Source organism: Vanellus vanellus (assembly GCF_965231255.1).
Source record: "Vanellus vanellus genome assembly, chromosome: 3".
NCBI classification, from domain to species: domain Eukaryota; kingdom Metazoa; phylum Chordata; class Aves; order Charadriiformes; family Charadriidae; genus Vanellus; species Vanellus vanellus.
This window is the reverse complement of record NC_138907.1, coordinates 49,733,557-49,756,290: the sequence shown is the minus strand read 5'-3', so window position 1 is coordinate 49,756,290 and position 22,734 is coordinate 49,733,557. Positions and strand designations below refer to the sequence as shown.

Below are 22,734 nucleotides of genomic sequence, written 5' to 3'. Positions count from 1 at the left end.
GCAGGGAAGAAGCTAAAGGAACCACAGAAAGCCAGAAGTGCTGTGTAGTACATTGCAAGGAAATGACTGCCAGGACCTCAAGCATGGCCGAGGGGAATCTTTTATCCATGTTTTTTGAGCCTGTAGCTTTTGACTGTGAGAACAGCCTGAAGAAAAAGAACTTTTAATTTTGAATATAGAATGTGTAGAAAAAGGAAACAATCCATTGTCCTTCTGTATGGTAGTCCCTCAGTCTAAGCAAGAGCAAAGAACCGGTACAAGCACAGTGTGATCTATTAGATGAGACTAGAGTTGTTGCAGCTGTGAACTGCGTCATAGAAATTTATTTCCAGACTAAAGTAGTTCAGGGGTTGCGGGGGAGGAACTGTGATATGCAACAGTGGTAATACATTTTCAGTGGGAACACAAGTTTTGAGCTATGCCTTGTGCATTTCAGGTCGGGTTTGCTAAGTGAGCACAGTAGTGCTCACCATTTTGCTTTAGGGACATGAGTTGTCAACCTTAGCAGCATAGCTTTTGATATTTTAATTGATGACGACCCTTATGGTGATCACCGTTTGCATATGCAGCCAGGTGTGCTACTCCCAGCAAAGACTCTAATTATTTTAAAGCTCTGTCAAATTCTCCCTTCTGCACCTATCATCCACATCCACTGCTTTTCAACTGCTTTTACATACTGTTTGTACTACAGTCTTGCTGGTAACTGAGGAGGAGTCAGGGAAATTAAGAAATTGCCAAAGTCCATAGTATATGTCCTGTTTACTGAAATAATAAACTTGATCATACAGATTGCTGTTTGTAGGTCAAGCAATGAGTACACAAGCAGCAGAATAAACAAGACCATTCTTTACAGAATCACAGAATAGTCAGGGTTGGAAGGGACCTCTGGAGGTCATCTAGTCCAACCCCCCTACCAGAGCAGGGTCACCTACAACAGGTTGCACAGGACAGCTTCCAGGCGGGTTTTGAATGTCTCCAGAGTGGGAGACCACAACCTCTCTGGGCAGCCTGTGCCAGTGCTCCACTACCCTCAAAGTGAAGAAGTTCCTCCTCATGTTAAGATGGAACTTCCTATGTTCAGGCTTGTGCCCATTACCCCTCGTCCTATCAATGGGCACCAATTACCTCCTAATTCAATTAGGTAACATGAGAAATCATAACAAAAATTAACGATGATAAAAAAACTAGCTTCATCAAGAATAGTCTTAAAACACATGTAGTAACTCATGTACTTAATAAGAATGGGAAAAAATTTGGCTCTCCCACCTGTTTTGTCAAATGATACTGCTGTCTCAAATGGTCAGTTAGTGGCTGTGTGGCCCAGAAGGCAAAGCCTCACAGATTAAAAACTCGGAGTCAGTTGACTTCTTTCCCAGCTGTAATGGCAGCTAAACTCCATAAGGAGACCAAAGACGCCTGCTCAGAGAACCTCCATTTATTCTTAGTAGCAAGTTCAGAACTAACTCACAGTTACTGAAGCAAATGTCTTGCTAAAAATTTGGAAATATTTATGGCTTCACTGAATAATGGTCTCGGAGGTTCCAATGATAGGCTGTGTGCAGTACAGCAGTCTCAGGTCACTGTCCACTGTGTGTGGCAAATGTGCATTCATACAGGCAGTGGAAAATGCAAAGGCATAGAGCAGTGAACCTCTCAATGTTTGGCACGAGAGGGATAGCAGCCTTCTCTCTTGGTATTTCTCCCAAGTGCTTTTCTACCCATTTTTCTTGTTACTGCATTTGGGAATGCTGTAAAGGACAACTCGTATCAGAATGCCGAAGCTGGGACCTCATTAATTAGTCTTGTTTCCACTACTGGGGTAATATGAAATGCATCAGAATTATTCAAGACAAGGCTTACTTAGTACTATCTTAAGATTTATAATCCACCATGGTATGTCACTGATGCTAAAATTAATATAGGAAAATGTGCATTTAGGCAATTCCATTAAATTTCTGGCCCTGAGAAGTATCTGTTCCCCAGGAAGGATCAATCTGTAATAAGGCAGGGTTCTGCATTTGCAGGGGAAAGACAGGATCAAATTGGTAGAAGTTTGGGGGGGGCGGGGGGGTGTCGAGAAATTCTTCAAAGCAGAGAATCAGTGTAGAAAAAGGCATACTGGAATACAGCCTTGCCACATTTCCAGGAGACAGCTGGATTTTATATTTGTTTCTTGCCTAGATCACACAGACTGTTTTGTTCCCTGCCCATCAAGGAACTTCTACTGATCTTTGGAAACAGAAGGAATATCCCAAAAGAGAATTGCAGCTGTTATGGTGAGCTACAGAGCATATTGTGACTTTTTTTTTTCTTTTAATACAGATGGGACTGAGTTTTCAGTACTATCCAACTTTCAGGTATGCATAGAGAAATGAATAAAAGTAGTCAAAGGATGCTCCATTTTAGGTTACTAGTTCGAAGTCAGAGTGATAGTAAATTAAGTCTTCTGTGTTACGGCCTACAGAAACCAGATTCTTAATCTCATTCATAGTGGGTAAACCTCACAGTAGGGACCTGGGCTAAGGAAAGTCCTATATGGCCCATATGGCATTCACAGAATCATAGAATAGTTTGGGGTTGGAAGGGACCTTTAAAGGTCACCTAATCCAACCCCCCTGCAATGAACAGGAACATCTTCAACTAGATCAGAGCCCCATTCAACCTGATCTTGAATGTTTCCAAGGATGAGGCAACTACCACCTCTTTGGGCAACCTGTTCAGTGTTTCACCACCCTCATTGTAAAAAAACTTTCCTTGTTATTTCTAGTCTAAATCTTCCCCCTTTTAGTTTTAAACCATTACCCCTTGTCCTATCGCTACATGCCCTACTAAAAAGTTTGTCCCCATCTTTCCTGTAGGCCCCCTTTAAGTACTGAAAGACCGCAATAAGGTCTCCCCAGAGCCTTCTCTTCTCCAGGCTGAAGAATCCCAACTCTCTCAGCCTGTCCTCACAGGAGAGGTGCTCCAGCCCTCTGATCATTTTTGTGGCCCTCCTCCAGAACTGCTCCAACAGGTCCATGCCTTTCCTGCATTGAGGGCTCCAGTGCTGGACGCAGTACTTCAGGGTCTCACCAGAGCAGAGTAGACCAACCATTACACTTCAGAAGTGGTCCTTCTGAGATGAAGATGAGTTATGTTGGAAAATAACATTGTTCTGATTTGAATGCTGCTGCAGTATAATCATTACATATAAAAATCACAGCTCAGTGTCAAGAATTGAGTCACATTCCCCCAGGCTGCTAAAACATTCTCCCAAAAATAGCTGCTGATGATAAAATCCTGTCTGCCTTACTTAGTGCCAACATCTCTTGACATCCTCAGTATTGCAGTACTTTGGAACTCTCTTTGTTTGGCCTAAATCCATTTGTCAGTTTTCATTTTTCCACCAATGCAGAACTAGTTGCAAGGACGAACTGCTCAGGGGCTTCCAGTCAGTGTGTTTTAAAACTGAGGCTAGATTTTATGGGAGGAAGTTGCAGTATCATGGAAGACAGTTGATAGAGCTGCACAGAGATGTTTGGTTTGGTCTGTGAGAGATGGGCTGCATCTGGGTTCCTCTGCAATAGACTGCTATCCCTTTTGTGCCAAACACGGAGAGATTCACTGCTGTATGCCTTTGGATTTTCTACTGCCCCTATGAGAGCACATTCACCATGTTCAGTAGAAGACAGTAACTTGAGACTGCTGTTTTGCAGAACTGGATTCCTCTGTAATTATGATGTTGGCTTCAGTTTCTAAAAAAAAAAAAAAAAAAAAAAAAAAAACCACAACCAAAAAAAAACAACAAAAAACCAACAAACAAAAAAAACCACCACCCCCAAACTGTGGTGCAAAAATAGTGTTGTCTTCCACTTCCAAGAAACTGACGTGTTTATCTAGCATACTCTCACATTTGTAGCCAAATGGTATTCAAACTGCTTTTAAGACGTTAATCTTTCAGTGCAATACAGAAGAGCACTAAGTAGTATTACTAACGTATGTAACATTGGCCTCAGAAACATTAGTATGAGATCCCCTGCAATAGCTCCTGTCTCAGGCAGCTTCTTAGGACTCCCACACCAGCTGGACCCTGCAGGCTTTGTCCATTTCCAAAGACTAGCCCTGGACACTGGCTTTGCTCAAAGAATGAGTGAATACTTGCAGTTGGAAAGGACCTCTGTGTATCATCTAGCCCAGAGTCAAAGCAAGGTCAGCTACAGCTGTGTCTAGTTGGGTTTTGAGTTATCTCCAAGGATGGAGACTCTACAGCCACTCTGGACAACCTGTGCCACTGTTTGACTACACTTGCATCAAAAAAAAAAAAAAAAATTCTAGGTTTAGAGGGAGTTTCATGTATCTCAGTTTGTGCCTGTCTCTTGTCCCACAGAGTACAGTTTGGTTCTGTCTTCTGTATAGTCTCCCATTAGCTATTAATACTTAATTGCTCTGATCCCCCGCAGCCACCTCTCCTGCATGCTGGACAACCCTCCACATGCTCTGTAAAACAGATGCTCCTATCCCTTAATCTTCTTTGTGGCCTTTGCAGCCTTAGATCAACTGCTCAGGGCAGAAATCCTGTAGCTGCTCTGGGAGCTCTAGGCCCTGTTCTCCTCCTCGCCCTTTGCTGTGGAGGCTGAACCCGAACGCGGGGCCTGTGCCCCCGGGCACTGGTGCTCTGAGGAGACATCTTTCCGTCGCCTTACACCAACCTCGGGAGCTCCGGCCTTCCCTTCCCTCTCCGCACTCCCCGCCCTCATCCTCCGCTTCTAAAGTCACTTACGCCAAGTGACGCTGTAGATGGAGCGATACCGCTGCCACCCTCCAGCCCCTATTTATAGACCGGCCGTTAACCGCCCCGTTACCTGCGCCGTGAGGCGATGGGGGAAGCACCGCCTCCGGCCGGGCCCTCGCCGTGGCCCCGCCCCATTCTGCCCTCACTGCGAGCGGATTGGAGGGCGTCCCTGCCACTCACGGGCGCGCCCGTGGCCGCCGGCCTGACGGCGGGGGGCGGAGGGGTGGTGCGGCGCCGAGCCGGGCCCTGCTCTGCCTGGGCGCGGGAGCGCGGAGGACCATGCGGCCGCGGAGCGGCATCGACCCGGGCTCCGTGTGGGCGCAGCGCCTGCGGCAGCTGGAGCGGCGGTTGCGAGTGAGACCCGCAGCGCGGCGGCGGGAGGGGGGGTGTGAGGGATCCGGCCCGCCCTGGCGGCGGGCAGCGCCGCGGCCCGCTGAGGGCGGTGGCACGGGCCGGCCCGCCCCGCCCCGCCCCGCCCTGCCCTGCCCTGCCCTCCCCTTTCCTGCCCCTTGGTGTCAAAAGTGTATTTCTAGGCTTGAAATTTAGGCGAGAATCCAAAATACAGCAGCTTTCCTGTACTTACAGGGGGGTTACGAGAAAGATGGGGAGGGACTCTGTCAGGGAGTGTAGCGATAGGACGAGGGGTAACGGTTTTAAACTGAAAGAGGGTAGACTTACATTAGATATTAGGAAGAAATTCTTTACTGTGAGGGTGGTGAGACACTGGAACAGGTTGCCCAGAGAAGCTGTGGAGGCTCCGTTCCTGGAGGTGTTCAAGGCCAGGCTGGATGGGGCTTTGAGCAACCAGGTCTAGTGGGAGGTGTCCCTGCCCATGGCAGGGGGGTTGGAACTCGATGATCTTGAAAATCCCTTCCAACTCCAACCAGTCTATGATTCTGGAATTTGGCAGGCAGTCTGATGTGGGGGAGAGGCTGCTCCGCCTGGGGCTGGGTTAGAAATGGGGTGTCAGAGCTGTGATCGGCCTCCCCAGCCCCGCCGCGGGGCAGGACAGGCGTCCGGCTAGTTGGGAAGGCAGCATCCCTGTGGAGGAATGGTCTTGTTGCGATGCCATTGAAGATCTTTGACAGTTCGGCCTTGGAAATGGAAATTCGTAGAATCATAGAATAGAAATTTATGAGGTTACTTGTAAATCAATAAAATAACATTTCTGTAACAACCTGGAAAATGTCAGGAGATGATTTTATAAACAAGTTAAAATTTTGTACGTGTGTATTTTCCACATAAGCAGGCAAAGTGACAGAAAATGTAGGTAATCATGGAATATTAAGAGTTTATCCTAGTTTTTATGTGCTTGTAGACAAATATTGTGCTGAGGAGATTGGGGGTAGGTAGTCCTTTGATTTTGGAAGGCAGAGAAAGAGAGGAATGTAATAGAACTATTATAATGAAATAATGGTCATCAGACTGACATTTATTTAATTTTTACTTTTGTGGTTTTGGGTGGGTTTCTTACTTAGACCAAAGAAGAAAGAATAGTTGTCCTGGAAACTGAAAACGCTGCTCTTCATCTAAAACTTGCAGAGGTAACTATTGTTTATTTTTCCAAAAAGAATTCTTAGGAAAATAGGAGGAAAAAAAAAAGTCACTGAAATCTGCCTCCTTATTTTCAAGTTTTGCGCTCGTTACCTGTTGGGAAAATCTATGAAGGGATTAAGGCTCAGTGTTTGGGTTTCGCTTGTTTGTTTGATTGTTTGATTCTTTTTTTAGTCAGCAATAACAATAAACTGATTAAGTAACTAGAAGTTGACATACATTTAAATAATTGCCATTGTTTTCAATCTCCAAAAGTGAACTGAGGGAACAACTCAGAGCATATAGCAACAACTGGATGCCCCCTTTTTGATATATGCTTCTACAGAAGAATGTGTTGTTCCTAGGCCATTATTGAAACAAGGAGCAGCCTCTGATAATGTTTGGGGTCTTCAAAGGTAGGATTTCAGAGATTTACAGAATTCTGAATGTTGGTCTACACTGCTAGACCAGAGCCAGCTGTGAGTATTAGTTGTGATAGAGACTGTTGCCCAAGAGTTTTTAATCTGGGCTGAAACATTAAATGGTTGGGTGACCCCAGGAAAGCCATTTGCCCTCCCTGTGGGTTTGTTAACACCTGTGGATAAAAATGGGTTTAACATTTTTCAAAGCCTGACTAGAAGCAGATGGTACATCTGAAATGAGTTTTGCTAGGTATACAGAAGAATACTATAATTGATTCTGAGAAAATGTTTCTATTGGTTTTGTTCTGCTTTATAATATTTACCAAAAATCTTAAATATTTCAGCTGTGGTTTTTTTTTTTTTACCCTCACAAGCATAAGAAAGAAATTATTTTAGTCAGTAAGGTGCATCAGATGTAGGAAGTAGTTATCTGAGTATTAGCTAATGAAGCCTTGTTTTCCAAATACAGCCGTGTATCAGTTTATTGCAAAATGTGCTGGAAGGTATGAGCACCTACATACACGTGAGGAGCATGGCAGTGTTACCACCATCAGTCAGAAGCAATGTCAAATGATTTGTGGAAATACTTTGCAATTAACCTTGCACTGATGTTTCTATTCAGGTGGTTCTTTAAATACACTTAAAAGACTTTCACTTCTCCTTCGTTAATTGCCCCCAGCAATCTGAAAACACGAGCTAAACAGGCATTAAATAGTTTTATCTTACTTGAAGAGTCTCTATTAAAAAGAATACTAGTTTTAATTAGATGAATTTAAAGTTGTGCAATATTGCATCATATCTCCCAATATTTCACTAGCTATGCTGGTGAAAAAAGCTACTGCCCTCCGCTGTCAGTCACTGACCTTTCAGATCTGCTGGTGGAGCTGCCTGAACGATTGAGCTGTAACAGGTTCAGTCACAGTGACCAGGGTTAACAGAGGTCTCATTCTTGTTTTGGCTGAAGTGAGTGAGCAAGCTTTGGAGACAAACTTACAAGGATAGCCATAAATTAGGATTTGCGGTGTAAATGTTTGTCTGTAGTTTGCATCAGTCTAATAAAAATGTTACGTCTTGCTATAGACTTTCCCTTGCTTATATCCTTAAGACAGTCATAAATATCAGCACTGCCACTGTTTGCTGCAGCCTGATATATTATTATCCTGGCAGCATATTGTAAGGTTTGTTATTGAACTAAGACGTCAGATCTTTCTCTGTAGACTTGCTTTTGCCTACTTGGAAATGTGTTTGCCTGCCTGCATTCCCCTTGCTTTTGTTTGGAGTCCTTGAGGTCCATATCCTGCTGTCTTCCATACGTAAAGCCAAGTCTGCCGGAATGGATCCAATTGCAGAACTGAGATTTCACTTTGGAGAACACTATTAAGTAGCTCAGTTTCATTTATGTTTATAATAAAGCTGACTATAAAAAGTTTTTTAGTTAGTTTTTGCTTCTAGTCCATGAGCACAAATTTGCAAGTTCTGGCATACAAAACATTCTGATGAATGCTAAAACTATTTTAATGGAGAAAACCCCAAAACCAAGGCAGCCTTTGCAATAAAGATAAACTTGATAGTGGAAGTGATGAGAGGTTGACTGCAATGAAAGTAGAATTGACAATTCTGTTTTTATTGTCCATGTGAGAAAAATGGGGGAGTCGGGGGAACCTGTGCAGATGGTGGAAAACGCATTAGATGTTAAAAGGAGATTTTAACTAGCTTAAGCTTATTTAACAATAAGGCTTGAGTACTGCAATTGCTTATATATATGCTTAACTTTTCACATGTGATTAGAGATCCTAATTCTGGTGAGCTACTTGTATGTATTTTTGTCAAGCGTGTTTGTAAATATTGCATCTGAGTAACATGAGTCTTGAAAATCCTCAGCTTAAAAGAACACAAATGCTGTATAGCTTTGGTCGCAATTTCTGGGAGCTTGAAGCCTGTAACAAAAAAAAAATGAGGGTTCTTTTAAAATAATCTCTTCCTGCTGTTTCTTTTCCATGTAAGAACTTTTTATATTAGTGCTAAGGTGTTGAATAGCTGTGCAGGACCTCAGGTTACCTTTGTAAATAGAAGATGCGTGCTTTGTGAAGGTGAAAAAGCCACATGAAAAGGTTGGTTCAGATAAGTGAAGGACGTTTCTTGGAAAATATAATCTTTCTTTATTCTGACAGCTCCAGGACATTGTATTGTTGTTCTTGGAGATGTCATCTGTAGTTAAACTGCAATTAAATGTTTCCTTTTTACCTATCATTTTACCTATCATTGGAAGTAAATCAAACCCATTGTGTGAGTCAATTTAGCTCTTTCATGTCGTTTTGCTCTTCTATGCTTTGTTAGGTTAAATACCAGGGAACTGCAGTCACAGAATTTATGGCCTGAATAAAGTAGGAACTTAGTCTGTGCTAGAGACAAGTGCATTTCAAAAATAAGGAAAGAGACTATTGGTACTGGTAAAGGAATGATAGATGACAACAGGTTGCAAGGGAAAGTAGGTGAATAAGTTGCAGCTCATTTTAAGTATTGTCAGTAAATGAAAAAGCAGTTTTTAGTATGGTTACAGATTCTGTTATATTGCAGAATTTCACAAGTACTCTACAAAAATTTCCTGTGTTCTTGCCTGTAAATATTTAAAGTTGTACTATTTCTATTTTCCTTTTGATTTAAACATCTCCAAAAAAAATTGGCCATAGAAATTGCTTTTGCATAATAGGTAATTTTAGATTATTAGAAAGCATTCTTCGCCATATCCTTTAAAAACTGCTTTGGCAACTTTGATCTCTGAAGACCCAACTTAGTGCTTTATTGGTACACTTTTGCACTATTGCAACTCTCTGGAATGTAACGGAGTTGGTGTTGGCAGGAAGCTAGAGCAGTGAACACTAAGTTGGGGGCTGTGTATTACCAGTTCCTTCAGGACTTTAGCAGTTAACACACATGTGTGCGTCCTCATTCTGTTTCATGTCCTTTCAGAGAGCTTTCTGCACTAAATGTAGCTATCAGAAGACACTTAAGGAGCCCTTTTCCCTGAGTGAAGGCAGGCACAGTTTTAACCATTTAGATCCACCTCAAGTGTGAGGAAGGGGTTTTAGGTACTGCAGAAGCATTTTAGTAGTCTGATGCTGAGGTTTACTACCCTAAGGAAGTAGAATATTATGCTGTTAGCCAGTTACCTCAAGGTGATCCTTCACGTGACTCAGAAAAAGGTAAAAGCAAAGAAATTATGTATTTACAGCACATGTAATCCGATAGCTGAGTTACAAATGTTTACAGGGACAAAGGGGCCAGAATGCAACAGAAGACATGAGCACTTTAAAGTGATTTTTAGGTGATTGGTTTTTGTTTTTTTTTTTTTTTTTAAACAGTATCAAGGGTTTGCTGGAAGAAGCACTAATGAAGTATTGCAGCTCTACTCTGCTCATGGCCAGCAGCAGAAATTGCAGAGGAGTTCTGTTGTAACCCAGCTACATGGAGCAATAAAGGTAAAGACCTTTAGTAATAATATAGGCATAATCTATACCTGTCCTGGTTTGAGGGCCTAAACCATGACAATACCCTAAACATTTATGTGCTTATCAAATACAGTAAAACCCAGAAAATGGTCAGATATGAACTTCATCTATGGCTTTATTGTATTCACAGCAGTGCTTGCACTGAAGTGTAGCAATGCCTGAGTTAGCTTAAAATTTGCTGCAATAGGCTACAAAGTCACCGGGGAAGCTGGTAAAAGTGGCTGCTCCTGAGCTCCAGTATCTTATGTATAGGCTGCTGTCAGTATCTGAGTTAGATATTTTTGTAATCAAAACCTTGCAATCCCTGATTCGACTATCATACAGACAACGCCTAAAAAACAATTGTGATATACTTTAAACAGGTAGGCAGATCCTTTAGAAAAGCATTGGAGAACTCCATTGATTTCAGTAAGAGTTCTGCTCTAGCAAACCTCACAAGAGGAAGTAGTTTGCTGTGTGCTCACTCAGGTTGTCTTTGGCATCAAAGAGACTGGATCTGTTCTCCCAGTACCATAATATTTTCCTTTGTTGAAGTACTTATTCCTTAAGTTACTCCATAGAATCATAGAATAGTTTGGGTTGGAAGGGACCTTTAAAGGTCACCTAGTCCAACCCCCCTGCAATGAGCAGGGACATCTTCAGCTAGATTAGGTTGCTCAGAGCCCCGTCCAACCTGACCTTGAATGTTTCCAGGGATGGGGCATCCACCACCTCTCTGGGCAACCTGTTCCAGTGTTTCACCACCCTTATTGTAAAAAAAGTTCTTCCTTATATCTAGTCTAAATCTACCCTCTTTTAGTTTAAAGCCATTACCCCTTGTCCTGTTGCAACAGGTTCTGCTAAAAAGTTTGTCCATATCTAGTGAGTTCCTTTTAGGGACACTAACAAATGTCAGATTTTCTCAGGGTGGCACTGAATGCCTGCATAAAATGGCTGAAAAGTATCTCAGGAAAGAAATTGATTCTTAACAGGCAGAAGGATGTAGCTTAATTGTAGCATAGTTGGACTAGATGATTGTTGTAGGTCCCTTCCAACTGAATATTCTGTTCTATTCTAATCACAGTGTTTCTACTTAGTAAATTTTGCAGTGGTGTCTTACTTTTAGGTTAGCTAGAGTGGCAGAACTGTTTGTGATGCAATACCAGTGGATTGAGATGGTTTACTGTCAGAGATCAATGAATGTTAGGAGAGAGCAAAGCTCTCCAAATAGAAGTTTAGATTAATGGTGATCCTATATCCATAATAAAAAAATAAATATTTCTTCCCAGTTATATTCTGTGGCTTCTGAGAGTGAGAAATGCAGTGATTTTCTCCCTTTAGTTTAGTTTATTGCTTTATCATTGAAACTAGTCGATTAATTCAAGGTCAGTACCACAGTTGGAAAAATAAACTGTCACAGAATATGCAACACTTTGTACCAGGCTGACTAATGAAACATCACAGTGCTTCTGTAAGATAAAGTATTGTTAAGTTCATCTTACAGATGGCTTTACATGTTTGTTCCAAGACTTAGATGTCAAGAAGTCTACTAATCCTAAAATCAGGTCAATTTGTTTTTACTTTATTTGGACATTTAAGCTGTTTTTATAGATGCTTAAATATTTCATCATGCAATTTTCTAATTTTCTGAACAATTATGGTTTCGATCTTTTCAAAATATGTCTGTTGTCATAGGAAGGCATAGAACTGACTTATTTAAGAAATGCCTTAGAGTGAAGCTTAGCAAATACCCCCTGATCAAAGTGTGGAAAATGAATGCAGTAAGGGATATATGGATCACAATTTTTCATTGGTAATCCTGGATTTGTCTTATAAGTGGGCAGAAGGCACACATGCTTATTTTTGTTTGATGAAATAAGAAAGATACTTTCTTATACCTGAAGCTGCATTATAGTCAAAGTATGTACCATAAGATGGTAAGGATTCATAAAGTCTAGCTTAAGTCTTTAGGAAATGGCATTGGTAAATATCTTGCAGGATCCTTCTCTGAACTTGCTGAAAGATGTACTCCTGAAGGCTTCCTTTCACCAAGTAGAGGGATCTTCCTGACTGATATCTCACCATAATTATTTGTGTTGTGGTTATATTGATTCTTCCTTAACTACTGTTTTGTGTCTTTATAATGTATTTTTTCTTCTTGCTGAGAAGAGGCTTAAGCAAGACCTGAAGAGCCTCCATTCATTTGCTCTTGAGCTTTCAAAAGACTTTCAGCGTCAAAGCAATACTTATCTTTACCAAGTTTTGACAGCAGTCCAAGAAATACAGCTGCAAAATGAAGCAATGCAAAGTAAGGCTACATTTCAATCATGTAACATCAACAATGTCATTGTTAAATGTTAGTAACATTGAAAGGTTGAGTTTGATTTTTGAGAAACGTGTCACTGAAATTGTAGCAATTGCTTTTTGTTTGATGTTAGATCATCAGGGAGTTCTGAAGCGTTAGAAAAAGTGCAAATAACTCTGCAGAGGTTATGACTGATCATTTGGATTTAGCTTTTGTGTTGAATGCAGCTGCTACTAGATTGCTGAGTTGGCTCAGCTGTAACATTTTTAATCTGAAGTTCTCAGGCTTGTTATCTTGACTATTTTAGAATAGCTGAATAACAAATGTGTTGCTTTAGCTGAAATTTGTCAGCTTTTGACTGTACCAGAAAAGGACTCAGGTGATTTCAGAGATTTCTGAAAATAATGTCTGAAAGTAGGACAGCCTAGATTTTTAATATTTCTGTGCATTTACAGAGAAAATTTAACTTCCAAATCAAAACCAGTTCCACTCGCTAGACTGTAGATAATAATACCATACGAACTACTTCTTCAGAATTCAGGTCCTTCGTTCATGTGTACATACAAAGCAGACCCTGCAGTACAGGGGCACTCTGTGCCCTCATCACTGAAGACTAAGTGCATTGGTCCTGCACCTGGATCTCTTGGCATGGATCTCTGCATCTGCTTCCAACATCCTTGATTCTGGTGAAGCTCCTACTAGGCCTGAGAAACACATGGCACATATTCTGAAGTGATGGGTGTTTGCAGAACTTGTCCTTGTGTGTTATGTACTAAGTTATCATTAGAATTTATTTGATTACTGTATTATCCATGTAGAGAAAATGTTTAATCAAGTTGTCTTTAAAATGGAAAAAAACAAAGTGGAAAATTAACCCTAGGTAAAGGTGAATGTTCCCCTTATTGAAGCAGGGGGCTAAATGAACAGATAGAAGATTGGATTCTGCACTTGAGATGTTGTGGTGTAAATAAATAGTAAATATTCTTTATGAGGCCTTGCAAATTCCTGTTAACTGTTCTCAATTTGCACTTTGTGGTGCGTTGTTCTATGAAATCATAACCAGGAGAAGCTTCCTTGCCTATAACAAAATAGTGTGTTGGTACTTAGGTGGATGACTTATGTTTTTAATTTGGCCACTTTTCAGTTCTCTGACAAATGTTTTAGATGGAGATCCTATTGTTAAGGTTAAATATGACAGTCAAAATTGCCATCCTTAAATTACATATCTTTTGTAAACAGAAGGTCCAAAGTATGTATTCTGGAGACAATATATGTTATCAGTTTAATCCTAAAATAGAGATTGAAATTGAGGGAGAGAATTATAGAAGAAACATTCAAGTAGGTTAATTTCAAGGCTGTAGTTGACATGCAGCAAACTATAAAACGTTCCTGTAATAACTGAGTAGTCCCTTGCTTGGAAATATTTATTCACAGTCTGAAAACCAGGCTATTGCCATTTTTCCCACTGAAACTTAAATAGCAGTAAATCATAAAAGAGAGAAGTGCCCATTATTCTTTTGTTATAGGCCCGTTTCCTTGATAAACAAAGCTGCTATCATTTTAGCAAAAAACACTGGCCACCTGACTGCAAATGATACTGCTGAGGCAGATGCAGTAATTCAGCAGATATGTGGAAGAGTAGGAATTTCTAAAAATTTGATGAATTTAGATTGCTTCACCATGCAGGTATTAAGACAAAGAGGAAACGACAGTATCTGTGCATGCAGAGCCTATTTTCAGGGAGGGGAAACCACTGTTCTCACTGCTTGGCAAAGTGGTGGGTACCAAGGAGCAAAATCTGTCCAAGTGAATACATGACAGAGGAGTTGCTGCAGGTTACTGATGTATTTTGTGAAAGCTGCTGCAGCCCGGTGACTTAGATATCTTTTGTGGTTCCAGGACACTTTCTCTCAGGGGTGGAGAAGAGGAAAAATTGGGTACAGAGCTTATTTCCCACTTTGTCCATGTGCTAGCGCTTAAGTGCTCTGCTCCTCTTGGAGAATTCTGAGCTCTGCACTGTACTGATGACTTGTATTTGTGGAATGTGGATTACCATCAACTTTTACCCTCAACTCAACAGCAGAGTCTCAGCAGCTCAGCTGCCTTTGGAAAGCCTTTCCTTCTTAGTGTAGGGTAGGGGAGGAGGAGAGGGACCTTGGATCCAGCAACAGGAATATCGCAGCAGCCCAAAGCATAATGTTATAGCTCAGAATATAAAACACCTTTGAATTCAAAAGAAGCTTTGGAATTAAGTCTGTTACATCATAGCTGCTTTTCCTAGAAGGCATGGTCAGGTTGACCTCCTTTTTGAACTGGAATCTAGTGTGGAAAGAAACATTAAAAACCTGAAGGAACTAAGGGGACAGCTACACATCCATATCTGTGGTAGGATGTGGCTGTGCTAGGTTATGCTGCTCCTGTTGTTCATGTCCCCATCATGGACCTTTCCATTAGGCTGGTGTAACTGTTTGTGTGACCACACACAAAACAGATCAGGGAGCTGATCCAGGACAGAAGTGGCTCTGCAAGAAGGATTGCTTTTTGACCTCCACCTGACTGTGGAAGCAGTTGTGTGAGCACAGCAGAAGGTCTGGTGCAGCGCTGAATGGGAGGGAATTAAAAGCTCCTTAACCGGGACTGTCAATTAAAGAAACATTATAATCCTGAATGTGTTTGCAAGCCATCACTCTTCTACAACTGCTAGTCTGATTATTGCTGAAGATCCTAACTGCGCTCAGTGACATTTAAACAGAAAAAGCAGCATGCCCAGCTCCCAGGAAGTTTCTGTATAGGGTGATGAGATGGGCAAAGCATGAGGGAAAGGGGTGTCTGTAATAGCTGGAGACATGTAGTGACTACTTCTTTTGAATAATGAAGAGTGGGTTATTAGTATTTTAAAAGACATGTGCTCAGTGGCTGCCCCTAGGGTTATGAATGAAAATGTAACTTCTGAATAGCTTGCAGCTCATGCCAAGCAGAAAACTAGGAAAATGTTACATAACTGTTTATGTTTATAACTATATCGCTCCACTTTCAGAAAAATCAAAAATTTAGAAATAATTTATGCGTTAGGAAACTTGCTCTGTGGAGCTTGTGTTCAAGAAGTTTTTCTGTGCTGCACGTAAAGCTTTACAGAAGATGGATATTAAAACTGATTGTTGACTTTTACAGATATCAAAATATCATCTGCTAAATGTAACAAATTGACTCATTTTCTAGAGACTGCAGTTTTTCACCTGTCTGCTCAAAAGCCTTGGTATCAAATTAGGATGCTCCAACATTGATTTTTGTTTTCAGTCATCTTCACCATAGGAGGGCTAGTTAGAAAAAAAAAATAATTGAGTAATTAGAGCCTAAGCTAACTGAAACTAGATTTGTAATGTCCAGTAGGCTTCTCAGAGCCCTCATGAAGAGACCACTTAAAAATTGAAACAAGCTAGTAATTTATTTTTCTTCTTTTGCAACTGGAAGAATGGAAAAGTACCCTTAGCACCTATTACTTTTACTTTACTGCTTATTCCAGAGGCTTCAAGAACTGAAACAAATTTATAAATGAAGGTACTTATTATGGAGATTACTTAAATAATCAATGGATTCCAACCTCATATTTTGAAAAATAAATTAGGGGTCAGTGACTGTAAGAGTTGTTTTTGACAATTTGTTGTACCATATTTGCATGTGATTCTCCAAACCAAGACATACTAGTGTTACTCCACATACAGGATGCAAGAAAAGGATTTTTCGTAGTGAAACTCCTAGACTTTGATTCCCCAACTATTAACAGCATTTCCCCTGCATGCATGCACTTGTGGAGGAACATTATGAGCTGGAGGTGAACAGCGTGGGTATTACGAAAATAAGATCTCAGAATAGACAAGTGTCCCTTGAAGTTACCTGATTTTTAGTCTATAGCAGAGAGTGTACATCATATGTATGACATACTGAGACTGTATGACATACGAAGTCTGTTCCTTTTTTTGTAAGGTAACACATACTGAGGCTCGTGGCCATCCTGCTAACTCAACTCTCAGACCATAGTTTTGACTGCTTGATACTCTGCATCTTCAAACTGCTCACTAATTGCTGGGGAGATTGATATCCCACTGGGGTTTCTAAAAGCTTCCTTTTTACCCAAGTTTGCAGTCACGTTATGTGCTGTCTGGGCTGTACATTTGTTTTAGGCCTGCTCGTTGTTCATGTAATTGGGCTGAAATAAAGTAATTTGTGAAGTTAGAAGGTTTTTTTAATGACCTGTGGTGCTCTCCTCAGTTTTGTGGAGGAGACTCCCTGAGGTTCAAAAGATCAATCTTTTTTTATTAAATCCTACCCATGAAGTGAGTGCACCTATCTCAAAGGGGAACCTTATAGCTGTTTACAGTAGTAGTAACATGAGGATAAATGATAGATTCATGCCAGTTAACATTACAAGAAGTTAACCTAACAATCTGCAAATATGGTTTGAGCCTTGCAAGTGACAGCCCCATCCAGAAGCAGGTTGCTTCACGTTTAAGTTTCAGCTTCACTGACAGATAACATTACTCTAACTAAACTGACACCTTTGAACTGCCTTTGAATATCTTGTCTTTTTGATTGTTTTTCAAGATTCTATATTTCATTATAGGTACCTGTGGTAATTATCTGTAACTTCGCATAGCCATTTCATAGCAAGAAGTATGATGGGATTTTTCAAAGGTGTCTAGTAAATCAGGAACTAACTATCCTAATTTAAGTTTGGAAGAAGTTAAAAAGGTTTATGCTTACATTTCATGAGGCACTACCAGAAAATTGATTTTGTAAAGTAATAGAATTTAGCACTTTAAAACAGCTTTATTCTTCCAGTGTTTCAGATAAAAGCTTTTGATCTTGAGCAGTCTCTACAAGAGGTGACAGAGAGATATGAGAAAGAAAAGCAAAAGAGGAGAGCTCTACATAACAGCTTAGTTGTAAGTATCTTTAATGACAGAACACTTTCTTATTTTGTTGTAATTATGCCCATAACTTCCTCACCAATAAAACTAATGCATATACTTTTCATGGATGTATCACTTTCTCCTGCTGTCTATATACAATTCATTTTTTGCTGAGGCACATTTGTCTTCAAATAAGCCCCAGCCCATTATTTTTTACATAGGTGTCTTTCAAATGCACTCCTGGAGCATATTGCACAAAGGAGCATCATCCATTTTGAATAATGAACAAAACTTCAAGTTTCTTTATCCTCTTCTCTAAAATTGCAAGCTTCTGAAATTGTTTTAGAATTCTTAAAATTATTAATTTGAAATTACAAAGTGGTCTTCTCTTATTTTTTCCAAGTATATCTAGCTGTATCCTGCTCTGCCATTAGTGATGGTTCATTCAGGATTAATTTTTTCCTTTTTGTAGTTTAACTTTACTCTTCCTGCCTCCCCCCCCCCCCCCCCCCCCCCCCCGCCCCCAATGACTAGTTTGGGGTTGCCTGATTCAGGACCTGATTTTTAGAAACTCAAGCCTCCTTCAAAAACAAATATTTTCCATTTTTCTACCTGGGACAATGAAGCTTTTTGTTAAAAAGTACTTACCTTCCAAACTCTGCCTTGTGTTGCAGTTTACTGAAAAAATGTTTCCCAAGGCAGAGGGGAGTTAAAGCCAGTGGTCACTAGTCATCAGAGGCAAGCTGTTTTCACTAATACAAAACAAGAAGAAATGATCATCAGCAAAAAGGAAGGAAAAACATCAGGTTAGATAAACTGAAGTCTGAAACAGCCTGCAGAGAAAAATCAGTTACTGTCTTTTTAGTCATGTATGTACACACAGAGGAGAGGAAAAGGTACAAAATGTTTTATATTCCACATCTTCCTCAGGGCTGGTGAAAGAGAAATGGAGTGTGTAATCTTGTCTATTGAGTTAATATAGGTGTCTGAAGAAGCTCAAGTAAAGAGGAAGGAGGCTGAAGAGGGGAAAATGGCTTAGATTGGAAGCCTTTTTTTTTTTTCTTCCCCATATAGACTGGAGAGGGCTATACCATTTCAGAGCTCTGAAGAGCTCATATTTCCTCAAGTACTTTCTCCTAACTTCTCAAGGCAAATGATATTGATAACTATTTTTCTCTCCACCTGCTCTCTTAAACTCTTTCATGTCTCCTTCACAAATACCAGTGTATTTGTCCTCTCCAGTAATCTGTGTTAAATACATCTTAATATTGTAACCCTAGGAACTGAGAGGAAATATCAGAGTCCACTGCAGGATTCGACCATTGCTACCTTTTGACACTGCTGCTGCATATTCTATATCACAAGATAGGTAATCTGATTTTGCTGTGTTAGATCTTAGCTGACTCATAATTAATGTACAGAGAAAAAAAATAGTTATATGTATGTGAAAACAAGAGTGTTCTTGATTTTTTCTGTTTTTATGTGTGTGTGGAGATGATGATGGTATCATAAAAACTAATTGCTGTTTCCTTTTCTTTTGCCTGCTAAATTGGCTTTAGCCAATCTCATCCCCTTGTCTAAAAGTATGTCCACCTGAATAGAAAGCCATAGCTGTTCTGCCAAGACAGGATTATCCCTGGCTTGGCAGAAGTAACACAGCTGCAATCAGTTTAGACTATGTTCGCTATCCTGTAAAAATTCTGGGATACAGCAATGTAATAACTGTCAGAAGTCATGGGTAGAGAAACACACTCAGCATTACAGGTGTTTGTAATGCTACAGAACAGATTTGCTGTCAGCACAAACATTGGTAATCTATTTCAGTATAATTTGGCTCTGCATCCCTAATTTCTAATACACTTACTGTAACTGAAGTGTCAAAACATTCCAAGATCCAAAAGGAAAAGAGGGATTAGATGCAAGTATGTGCTATAACAAGCTGAATTCTCCATAGATGACTAACATGAAAGAAGGTAGGGATTGAAACATATACAAAGAAAGAAAGAAGGGGCAAACTGTGGGTGGCTAGAAACCAGTAACATTATCATTTGCCCAGTCAGTAAATAACTGATTTGGGGCTTTATTTTACTTTTGGTGACTGGTAATTCTAAAATAGTACATTCAGTGTTTAAAGGTTATTAATTTTTTGGCAAATCTTTAAAAAAATGTAGAATTGTTTTAATTAAAACAACATCAAAGGAACCTAAAGGGGAAAACTTGCATTCACTTGTACTTGATATACCTGGGAAGGAACCCACTCACTGTTTTTGTTGTTGTATGGAATAGTGCAATCAGGTGCTGAATTGCACTGTAAACCAGGATGGAATAGGCCAAACAAACAATTTTTAAGACTAACTTTTCTTAAGATATCAAAAAGCAATTTAAATAAAACTTAGTTGTAAAACTACAGACTAATTCTCAAAACACTTACACACGAATGAATTTATAGACCTCAGCAATCCCAGTCAGCTTTTGGACTAGTAATGGATGCAAGATCAGGGACAAATACCTAAAAAGAGGGTGGTTTTCACTTTAATGTTCTAAAGTGAAAGCCTCTTGTTACAAGCTCATCTTACAGTCTCAAAATAATAGAATGGTTTGCATGTGAATGTCTTAATTGAGTTTGTTCTAACTTTCTTTTTTAAAGCAGATTTTGGTTGATTGCACTTTAATTTGTTTTTTATTCACTATTAACTGTGGTGTTAGTATGTACATAGGGGACGATAATAATGGCAATTCTGAAAGGTACTCTTCAGACAATGTGTAGTTCACAGAGGTTTTGAGCATTGACTTTCCTGAGCTATATGGAACACTTATGGTTTGAACTGTACAATTTTTCCCTGTTGACTTTTTTTTTTCTTCTTACAGGCAAAGAAACTTTTCAGAAAAAGTGGCATATGCAGCTGATGATGTGAGTATTTGATGGTGAAATTCAAAAGCACATTCACAGATACTAGGAATTAGAAACAAGAGGGACATATGAACCATGGGTTTTAAAAACAATTAGGTACTTTCTTGTCAATCAGTGCCCAGCTTTGATCACCCATGGGTGCAATAGCAGGTGATTTGTGTTGTTCTCATCCTTACTCTTTGTAGTAGTAATAGCTTCTGCTGGTGCAGTCATCCATGAACCAGAGGTTGTGTGTTTGCAGTAGTCAAAGAGCTGCAGACTTCCTGCAGTCAGTCCCTTTGAGCCACTTGTATTTACTGTAACTATTTCTAAAGTTTTGTCAGGCTTTTTTTTTTTTCATTTTATTATTGCAACACAACTAATGCATTAGGAGAGAAATATGATATCTCATGAACTACAACAGCCTACTGCAGTCAAGCATGTTAAAGTGGCCTGGCTTAGATCCATCAGAGTAAGGAGAATGAGCATCGAGGCTGCAAATCCAGATTACATTCCAGCATTAATTGAGGCCATTACCAAGATATAAAATTTAAAAATGCACAGTAGTGTGTGCTAAGGTGAAAGTATTAACTTGGGTCTTAATTTTCTTAGCCACTATAGTTCTTAGTTGGCTGCTCACTGTTACTTACATGGTGATTAGCCAAATTGTCTTCTGTAGTGTAGTGCTTAAAATATTGCCAAAGTGACCTACGGTATATTAGGTGTTTAAATCTCCCAAGTTATAGCTTCATTAGGCAGGTCTCAGTTACATAAAGTGGATACTTACAGAGAGATATATATGCAATTAGGAAGCTAATGGAGCACATGAGGAGTCAGCTAAGAAAGAGTAAATGTGTCAGGAGATAAAAAACAGGGATCTGTAATGGTAGACGTAGTATTCTGGATGCCATGACCCATTTATTGTACTGTAAAATGCCGTGACCATTTCTGACCTGTTGAATTTTATTGCATAAAGATGAAATTAGATATTACTTAGAGTTTGGATTATTTCATAGCGGTATATTACAGTATCTATATGTTTACAAGCAAAGCAGTGTCTGCTTGCTTATGCCAATTTGAGGTTTAGTTTGTATGAAGCAGTGGGCTGGTAATTGTCAATATCCTAACCTGTTCTTATGTTTAAAAGCCCTTATGAAATATTCCAGGAAAATAAAAGTATGCACGGACTTGATTGTAAAATGAAATTTGCAAGATACTAACTTCCTGGTTTTGGAAAACACAACATTGACTTCAAATGTTTTATTAGTTTGCCTTGACATTTATTTGGTTAAAATGCTTTCTAGTTTTGATCAAACACCTTAAGTCTTTGTCTTAGTTTCTTAATATTTAATAAGAAAAAAATGAATGTTTTTGTTTGAAGTATCCAAGTTCGTGAAGGAGGATAAAAGTACAACTGACTTTTTACAAAAAGCAGTCAATTTAGACTAATCTAACAAAAGTAAAGGAAAACAATGTTTATTGCCTGCTTATTTTGCTTTTAACAACTGAAAGTGTTGTGCTTGTGGCTAGGATAAATATGCAATTTTCAGCTAAAATTATGGGGCTTGATTTGTTATTGAGCTTTTAGTTGCAACACAAAGCTCCTATTTCTGGAAACAAGTTAACCATTTTCCAGACAAGTATTTATGATTTTTAGGTCAAGGTGAAGGAAGACTGTCTGTGATAGAGGTTCTGAGTTTATTAGTTTTGCTTTTTAGATCATGACTGTCTTTCCAGATTTTTCCCTGAAAGAACACTATATGTGTAACATAACTAGGCAGTTATCTGCCATGATCATTTTAGAGCTAACGTTCGTTAGAAAGCAGAACTGCGTTTGAGAACCACAGTCACAACACAGTCCAGCGTACATATTGGAAACTATGGTTGGATCTTCTGGAGAAGCTTCAGCTTGACATTGTTCCTAGATTGTGCTGGAGCTCTAGTAAAATGCAGATCTGTCTCATCTAAGCTACAACTTTGTCATGTTATAACTAGAATAGGGAAAACATCTGTCTCATATTGAAAGACCACAACAGAAATTGCAGTATAAAATAGCTTTGCTTCTCTTCTGCCAGGAGCAGAAGAGAACAGTTAACACTTCCCTCAAACTGCCTGTAGATAGGCAGAACTGACACTGGGACAGAATGGCCGTGTATCTTTTTGTGAGACTGAGACTACACGAATTCCATTTAGTGTTGTCTTTGGTGTTTTTTCTTTTGTTTATTTGGAGATTCATATCATTCTTCAAAAGACATGATCTTTTCTATAATCTTGCTTATCTTGTCTAGAGAATCATTACTCTGATTCTAAGTCTAAAAAAGGCTTAGGATTTTATTGGATGCACAGAAGAGTAATTTGTTTCAGTTTTTGAGCTACTTTAAGATTTTTGAAGTTTTCTTTTTGCTTTCCTGTGTA

General features: G+C 39.7%; 1 protein-coding gene across 1 annotated transcript in view; it reads left to right on the top strand.

Moving 5' to 3' along the window:
* The first annotated feature begins 4,991 nt into the window (after positions 1-4,991).
* The window catches only part of KIF25 (kinesin family member 25), a 45,709-nt gene continuing 27,966 nt past the window's right edge, over positions 4,992-22,734 (top strand). The window contains exons 1-7 of the mRNA XM_082480451.1: positions 4,992-5,125; positions 6,250-6,315; positions 10,089-10,205; positions 12,384-12,522; positions 17,359-17,462; positions 18,710-18,798; positions 20,298-20,340. Coding sequence (XP_082336577.1) covers positions 5,051-5,125; positions 6,250-6,315; positions 10,089-10,205; positions 12,384-12,522; positions 17,359-17,462; positions 18,710-18,798; positions 20,298-20,340 — 633 coding nt within the window. The 5' untranslated portion in view covers positions 4,992-5,050. The remainder of the gene's footprint in view (positions 5,126-6,249; positions 6,316-10,088; positions 10,206-12,383; positions 12,523-17,358; positions 17,463-18,709; positions 18,799-20,297; positions 20,341-22,734) is intronic.